At 32.0% G+C, this 9,376-nt stretch overlaps 1 protein-coding gene across 1 annotated transcript; it reads right to left on the bottom strand.

Annotated features, from left to right (window-relative positions):
• Window positions 1-876: 876 nt before the first annotated feature.
• On the bottom strand, window positions 877-1,785 carry LOC145099445 (uncharacterized). Its single transcript, XM_079037021.1, has one exon. It carries the CDS (start codon window positions 1,783-1,785, stop codon window positions 877-879), a length of 909 nt encoding a protein of 302 aa, XP_078893147.1.
• Window positions 1,786-9,376: the final 7,591 nt, after the last annotated feature.

Genomic DNA, 9,376 nt, shown 5'->3' with positions numbered 1-9,376 from the left:
AAAGAAAAAAAGAAAAGGAGGGAACATTTTAGTTTCCTGCTCTTTAACATTTCCACGAAATTCCTAAAAAATAGTATTTTTTTTTAAATGTAGTTAATATTCTGTTGGAACTCTATTGGAAATTGCTGACGTTTTTCCTACACACTTTTCATGATTTCTATGTTCTTCGGTATTTTGTTGGGTTCCTCTTTTGTCGTATTTTTGTTTAAAATCGGACGGAATTACCAACAAAATATTTTTGCCGGTAATTTTTGGTTGCTAAAACCAAATTTTCTTGTAGTGATTATTAAATTTTAATGTTTCAACTGTTTCTCTACAAATAATGTTTTATAACATTTTTTATTCCTTTATATTGGATTTATTTTTCTAATTTTAAACTAAAATAATAAAAAATAGAATATAAAGTTAATGTCGATAGTTCATTAGCTGCGACCTTTGGAGCATTAGCGACAAAGCAACTGTGGCGACCGCAACAACTTGAACTTTTAGCTGTCGCCACTATTATCGGCTATTTTTGTGGCTATTACGAAGATTGAGAGACTATATTTATAAAAATATGATCGGTGGTGGAGTGGTAGATTTTCAAAATCCACCATTTTTTGAAATAATATTCAAAATAACCTCAAATGAAAAAAAAAAAAGAAATATTCTAGAAAATATAAAGTAACAACTATGAGTTGATTCAACACCAAAGCACAAGCTTGGCTCAAAAAATATTGATAGGGTGTATCAATATAACAATATTTACTCTAAGCTAAACAAATGTATAAGATTTACATGATAAGTTGGAAAAATGTAAACAAAAAGCTTCAATCCATCATCTAATATTTGGAGATCTAGTAGCTTGATAATTGCAGGTGTATGATAATATTTTGGCTAGTAGAAAGAGATGAAGTTAAGAAGTGAGGTTCTGGTTGTAATCAGGTGCCTGGATATTGATTCTAAGTGAGAGTTGATGCCGTCGACAGTAGCCTCAAATTCCTCTAGTTTCTTTCGTACGATTTGGATGAATTCCAGTTTGTTACTTGTCCTGTATCTGAATAGTGCAGCATCAAGGTGTTGCAACTCATTTATATTAGTATCTGCTTTTTCTTCTGGTACCACTTTACTTTTGGATATATATCTTGAGACTGCTGTCCATCTGCTTCTCGATCTTGTCTTCGAAAGTGGAATAGCCAAGAATTTCAACAACAATTGTACAATAACAGTGGTGAATGCTTTAACTTCTCTGAACACTCGGATCACCGATATCAGATGGTTGTTTTCAAAATCTACCAAGGGAGAGTGGCCAATCATGTCATCCAATTGATTCAGACTAGCCACAGACGTTTTAATGTCTTTTTTCAGTTTCTTTCTGAAGGCAGTGTTATTGTCAATGATGCTGTCGATGCTTGGACATCCGTTTCTCCTTAGATCACACCCAAGATCCCTCACATGTTGTTTTGTCTGCAACATGAGATCAGATATATTGCTGAAAATATCCATGAAAATAACAGATACATCAAGTAACTCATCCGTCCATCTCATGTTCTGATTGCTAGAATCTAACGAAGTTTTGGAAGGACATGTTTTGACAAGGTCATCCAAACATTCATACAATTCCGTCAGTTGAAACACGCCGCTGCAAATGATTTCTGCCGATGGATTCGATAACGATGATGTGGACTCCCATGTTTTGACTTTATTCAGCACTTTTTCGATTCTGTAGGTGCTTGGATGTGATCTGCATGGTAAAGTAATGGATCGGAAATCTTTCCTGGATGATGGTTTTGGAGAAAACCCCATTTGATTATTTGCTCTAAATTTTTGTTGAGACCTGAGAGTTCAAGTGGGGAAATACAATTTTTAGTGATACCAACTACCCGCCTTGCAATTTGGAATTTATACGAAGTTAAAAGCCCCATAATGATGGAATGAAAGCACTCCGCATATCATGCACTTGAATGGAAAATAATTTAGGTGCATCAGAATGTGGGACAACAGACGTGGAGATATTACTATCTCTCGGTTTTCATCCCCTTGCAATTTCTCGGTGATACGTGGCGACCCACTATTTCTTTGATTTGAATCACAACCAGGTGGATATCTTGGGAAAATGCGAAATATGAATATCCATGTGAGAACTAATATGAAGCACTTTTCAGATCTCGAACAAAAAAGAAACAAGAACGTTGAACGTGATTGTTTTCTATGAGAAAAACTAACGAGCATCGAGTGAAAAGTATGGGCATCTATCAACTTTGAATATTCTAGAGATTACCAAAATTCTACGCACCATGTTTACCGGAAGGGGTTACGTGGAGTGACGATGAGAATCCACGAAATGGTGCTCCAGCTATGGTTTTGTTTCCATGCGCTTATCTGTTGCATTAGAAAGATGCCAAACTCTTACGTGCCTTTCGAATTAGGTTGTGGCGTGGGCTGTTTCAGAACTCCTTCATAAACTTGTCAGGAATATACACGTGACAGAGATCAACCGAGAACCAACGAACAGCATATATCATGCATTCTATTTATTTCTAACACTAACTTTTTGTAAAGTAAAGAGAATTTATAAATTGAAAATTTGTCATCTGAATATTATAAGGCAACCAGAATTTATTTCTAACCTAAGCATATGCCATCCAAGGTGAATTTTAGCCACATGTTAGACCTAAGAGAAATTAACATGTTTCGATCTGGAAAATTTATCCGACCCTAGTTAATTAGACGTGAACGAATAGCTAGGTGGCAATTCTCGATCCAACCCGACACACGACACAAACTCAATCCAAAAATAAACGGGGGTTTAGGTTAAGATTTGGAAGAGAGAATTATCCAAGAGCATATGAACTAAGAAGGACGATAACCACAATCCGCCAAGAAAATATGACATTGGAAAAAGGAGGAAAATAGGGCAAAAGTTACCTGTATATGGAAAATCACCGTTTGTTGAAAGGATTGTTAGTATGGGTAACAAGATGAAGCAGGATGAGAATGTGTTATACAATTTAGTTTTTGCATCAAAAAGTGATTATGGGTAATTGACATAATATAAATTAGTGGTTTGCCATTAAAATGTGGTGTTGTGAAATTGATTTGATTAAAATTGTTGAGCGGGGAAGAGATATGGAACATTGGGAGCGGTCATGTGTTTCATCAAGAATTCGCATATCATTTTAAAAGCAACACATTTACACATGCGATAATTATTGACTGTTGGACATCATTCGTCAACAGAATGGAGGAACTAAGGGATGTAGGATCAGTTGCGAGAGTTTTCTTTGACACAAAGTTTTTGGTAAGTATTCAATTTAAATGTAGTTGTAAATAATAATATGTGTTGTCTTGATGGATTCATTTATATATATAGGTGGATGAGATACTGGATGCATCAGTTGCACACGATAGAAACCAAACATTATTTGATTCGATATTGAAACTCGACATTAGAAGTCTACCAAAAAAGGATAATCTCAAGGATGATGGACTAGTAATTAAATTAATAATTGTGTTTTATCACTTACAACCCTAACATACAAATATAGCTTATTGTTATAAAATATATTTTATACCAGGTTTTCTTTCTAGTAGCTGATAAGGGTAAATATTATTTGATATGCTTTGATCTAAGGGTACCAACGTACTACATTATAGACCATGTCAACCGAATTGGTATTGTTGAAGATATATATGGAAGGAAACCAGTTATTGTGTTAAGATTAAGAATTACATTGTATAAGTTTTATATAACATGAATTTTGTATTTTTAAAAAATAAATTTAATATATTGATTGTTTTGTATCGCAGAAAAAATTGTTTGGGAACTATTTAAAAACAGAGAATTACCAAAACTCAACAACTTTCAACAAAATTAAAGCTCGTGTAATGAAATTCACATGGAAAGTAGAAAAAGAAGGATCAGACTGTGGAGTGTATGTTATGAGGCATATGGATTCATATATGGGAGAAGGTGAAAGGTGTTGGGATTGCCTATTTTACAGGTAGAAAACAATGTGATACACTTGATTTAAATAATTTAAGAATCAAATACATGGTAAAGCCTAAGAAATCGGAGTACATCAAGTATAAAAGTATGTTGGAGAGAGATGTAGAAGCGTATGACAGACTTGATCCATTGGAGAAAATGGGTCTGATGAATGAAGTGAAGGAAACTAGGGAGAAGCAGAGACGTGGAAGGTGTCGTTTTTAAGATGGGCATTTTATCATGGTAGGACGGTTTGTGTTGAAAGACTTTTGGTAACATGTTTTGTTTTGGTCTAGGTATTTTGTTTGACGAACTATCAGAAGACGTATGTTGGGGTGTTTTATTTTGTTCTAGGAGTCTTTGTTTTGGGGAAATAGTAGAATGTGAATGATATTTGTTTTAGTTGCCTTTTTTTGGGTAGCATTAGAATTTGATTGATGTTGGAATGTGTATATGGATATGAAAATTATGAAAATATATAATGTGTTGAAGTTTAAAATGTTTGCAATTCATGTGTTGACATAATGTTACCAATAATGACTGAGTTAAAAGATGGTTGGTAGTGTACATGTAAGTTATGGTTTTCAAGTATGTAATTATGATATGCCTTTGTTATGGAAGTTTGATAAAAGTTATAATACACATTAATCGTGGTTATGAATTGTTAGAATTATCTATCCATCATCTTCTGAAAGAATGAAATAACTTGAATAAAAGTGGTAGAATGTTTAAATATTATGTTCTTCCATGTTTGAGCGAAGTTTATATTTCAGTATTTCTGTAATGAAAAAATATTGGGTTTTTTTTTGTGTGTTCTTCCGCTTTTGAGCAAAGTTTATATTTCAGTACTTCTTTAATGAAAAAATATTGGGTTTTTTTTTGTGTGTTACACAGTAGTGTTTTTGAAGGGTCTTAAAATTATAAAATGTCCAAATGGTTTGCCAGTCTTCTGGAAGAATGAATATAATTTGGAATATCTATTAAATTATGTTATGATTTGTTTAGTTCTGATATTACATTGTTCTGTCACAATTGATGTAAATGGTTTAAAGTTAAATTGATTTAATGTGATTAGGAAGAATTATGTTTTTTGGGTCATTAAAAACGTAATGGAAAATAGTGATTGTATATAGTGGAAAAGTTGGGGTAATACGTTTGGATACAGAATGACAACAAAGTGTGCAATAGTGTACAACCATATATAATAATTATATCAAAGACTCGCAAAATTGTAATCAATATCATTAGTAAACGTGAAACAAAAGGTTTTACTGTAATATAACATTTCAAAAAAACCTATATATAAAGCATACTACTTAGGCACGTTTTTAAGAGGAAAATTGTGTTTATCATGATTAGCCATCTATTTACATAAATACTTTCGCTTAGGCTTCGAACATACCTTTTCCACCATTTTTTTTAATCTCTTACCACGATTGCCAGTTCCCTTATTACGAATATCAGATGGATTCTCAATATCAGGAACATCATTAGTCAATTTTACACCTATAATTTGGTTGTAGAATGGTTATCTTGATGGCATCTCAGGGGCTGGACAGTCATCTACAAAAATTTTCTCTAGTGTATTCAACTCTTGAAGGTATGACTTTAACTTTGCTGCATCATGGCTCAAAAATGAAACACAACGATCTACTTTTGAAAAAATGTCAATAGCATTCACGTCAGAATTTGAGTCTAGCAAAGAATTAGAGAAATGCCTCTTAAGCAATTATGTTGGAATAACATCCCGATGCCACAGTCTCATAATGTATTCTTCAGGAATCTGTTTAATACTGTAGAACTTAAAGACACAGAATATGTGCCTACACAAAAGATCGACATGTTCAAAATGCATGCAGCTACACTTGTATGTACCATCTATTTTTGAGTGTGTAACCTGGAATATGTATGATAATATATGAGTATTTCTTAGAAAGTCTTATTATGTGATTAAAAATAAATGATTAGATAATGAAGTAATAGCATACCGTGTATTGGGTATCCTCTATAAGACAATCGTAATGGTATTCCTCAAGTTTGTCATCAACAGCAGGACTTGATGGTTGCATTGTGCTTATGTTCTTTTGGTTTTGCAATACAATAATAGTGTCAACACCATTGTTAGAAGTAACACTCACTTGGAAACAAGTATTATCCGAATCTGAAATCTCTTTCTGTACCTGATAAAATATTTTACGAGTGTAGACCTTTGAAGCATGTGGTTCAATTAGACTAGATGTGATGAATCCAGGAAATGTTATAGCAGCGTTAAAGTCAATGACAAATTGATTATGTCTTTGTGTTCCATAAAACCCTCAAATGTCATCATAAACATTAAAATATAAGAACCGGTAAGGGTGTCGATCTGAAGCGACCAATTTTGGCCTTCAGATAATGATGTAGTTCTCATAACACCAGACATCGGTATGTCCTTGAAAAATGCAGGTACCCAACGTCTACACAACCCATACATCTCATGAAACCACATGTTATTTGAAATGTTAAACTCATATAAACAAGATTTCCATGCCTTTTCAAACTCATGTGGTTCCATCTTAGAATTCCAAATTATAGAGTGAAAACGCTTCCGAAAAGCTGAGTTTGTGGCTAGTTGGGATGTTATCTGAATAAAACTACAAAATAGATATTTGATTAAAATATAAAATGGTGGTGTATGTCGAATGAAGGAGATGAATGGTATGAAACATAAATTCTGATAGAATTTTGTAAAATATTCTAGCATAATTATGTTATATAACTTCAGTATAATTCTGGCAGATCCATTGTTCTGGCAGAATTACATTTTGATAGAAAGATATGTACTAACAAGATAAACATATTTACAGTATTTTGATTATAAAAAAAATATTCACCTTGTTTGGCAGGTTTTTTGTAATATGCCACATACAAAACCTATGTGATGACAATGCAAATACTTCATTAACAGTTTTGTTTAATGTTGGATCTTGATCTGTAAGAACAAGCGTAGGATGTTTTTTAAATGCTTTCAAGAATGCTCTAAGAAGCGAAGAATAAGAACTACCATCTTCTCTACTCAAAAGTCCATCACCAAAAGTCACACATTTCTTATGGTTATCTATCCCAGTGAATGGTACCAAAAACCATATCATATCTGTTTTAAAATATAAAAATTTGTTAGCGTTATTGGAAGTAAAAAAAATTGCGATAACATTGCAAAATTAAAAAATACTTATTCATGCTAAATGTGACATCAAGGGATACAACGTCTCCAAAAGCATTGTAGCTGTACTTTGCGGTTTCCTCAGCCCAAAAAAGTGCATTCAATTTTTTCTGCACGGCTTTAAACTCGAAAGAAAAAGTTGGGATATTTTTTTTCCTTTCCAGCATCTTCACTACAAAGAATTTTGCGTCCCTAGAACCTATGTAAGAATTGAGATTTCTCATACTATTCTTGAAATCAGAAACCAACCCACCTCGAATGTCAGACCCACCCTAAAGTCTAGTATACAATCTATGTGCTCTTGAGGCACTAATATTTTGCTTTGACAAGTTATGAATAAACATCTCCTGATAATAATCAAGTTTCCTCTTTGTACGAGACAAAAACATGTTGTCCTTACCAAACAACTCATGATTATGTTGTTCGACAAATTCAACAACAATATATTTATTAGTACCATGTACTAGAATACAAACAATTTTCGCTTTGCATTCACACCTAAATGAGTCTTTCCTTCTCTGAATCTTATTATGTTGAGGGTCTAGAGTATCCACTTTAGCGGTTCTTGGTTTACCTTCCCGATTTCATAACAAATGTCGTTGTGTGATAAGTCGGATTCAGTTGTTCTAATTAATCCAAGCCTGAGATCAAAACCTGCGAATGATGCATAATTGTTATACATTGATAATGCTGTACTATATGATTCAACAATTGAATTGATTCTAGGTTTGATGTGGTCTGAAACAACCGGAATCCAATAAGATGATCCACCGGGAGAAACATAATCATGTGTAACAAGAGATTGTTCTACATCAAAAAAAAAAGATTCACCTTTATGCAAATTGGAAAAAATCGCAAAGAATTAATCTAGTTTAGTAAAATATTTTCTTATTGGTATACTAACCTTTTTGTAAATCAATGTTATCATCTGCTATAGTGTAATTTGCCTCATGATCAATGAACTCGATTTCGTTTTCTGCATCTTTTAAGTAGAATATGTCTAATGGATACATAAATATATAAAAAATACAAATAAATAATTAAAATACATCACCTAGGTTATGATTACTACAATCATCGAAGTGCTATTCAGAATTGTCATATATATGATTTTGAATGTGTTCTAATGGATCCTCATCTTTATAAGTGCAACTTTCGCCAGATTACAAAAAACAATATACAAGTTCAACATTATTATTATAAAAATTAACAAGTATAAAAACTTATAAAGATACTTCACCTATATTTAGATTGCTTTTCTTGAGTATTTGAAAATCGATATTATGTACAAGTATTTGCAAAAAACAATATACAAGTTCAACATTAGTACGATTGAATACCAGATGTTGGAGAGCAAAATAAATTCAATCTTACAAACTTTGAGCCAATTAAGTATATATTAAACCCGAAATCTTCATAATCATGTGCACAATCATTAGGATATTCATGTTGATCATGAATATGATTGTCACTAGCTGATAGTGTTTCATCCATAAGATAATTTACAGCACGATTGAACACTAGATGTTGGAGAAAGCAAAATAAATTCAATCTTACAAACTTTGAGCCAATTAAGTATATACTAAAAAAAGGAGAAATAGTGTAATTGATATGTAACTTAAAAGGCGTGATATCTACATTCATTGTTATCAATTACTTAATTTTTTGAATTTTTAGAAATATTGTAAAGATAAGAATCAACACAAAATCCTATTGTCCCTCATGATATTCTAAATATTTGGCAAATTCATATTCTAAAGATAATACATTCCATAGATAAGACTTTACAACTTATCATCTTGCGTAAATTTGACTTTTAATTAGTTTGTTCAGCAAACTTTAAATAAAATTATTTCATATGAATTTACATATGATTTCTGATTAATTACGACATAAACGCATATACTAAGAAAACAATAAAGATACTAGACACTTATTCTGTTAGAATAGCTGAAACAAGAATTACAATAAATTTATTTTGCTCATGTTTGTTCTGTATATTCTAATACAAATTAACATTCTGTAAAAATGTGATAACAACAATTATAACAGAATCTTTGCATAATCATTAATTAAAACGCAGTTAAGAACAATTATTCTATACGAATAGAAAAATAAAATGCATTTAAAAACATATATTAAGTTGTGTTTTTGTTTATTCTGAATTTTGTAATACACATTAACATTCTGCAAATCTTATTAACAAC

This window comes from Lactuca serriola, chromosome 4, assembly GCF_051521515.1.
Source record: "Lactuca serriola cultivar US96UC23 chromosome 4, Lser_US96UC23_V15, whole genome shotgun sequence".
NCBI classification, from domain to species: domain Eukaryota; kingdom Viridiplantae; phylum Streptophyta; class Magnoliopsida; order Asterales; family Asteraceae; genus Lactuca; species Lactuca serriola.
Note: the sequence above shows the minus strand (reverse complement) of the source record. Positions and strands in the feature narration are given on the sequence as shown.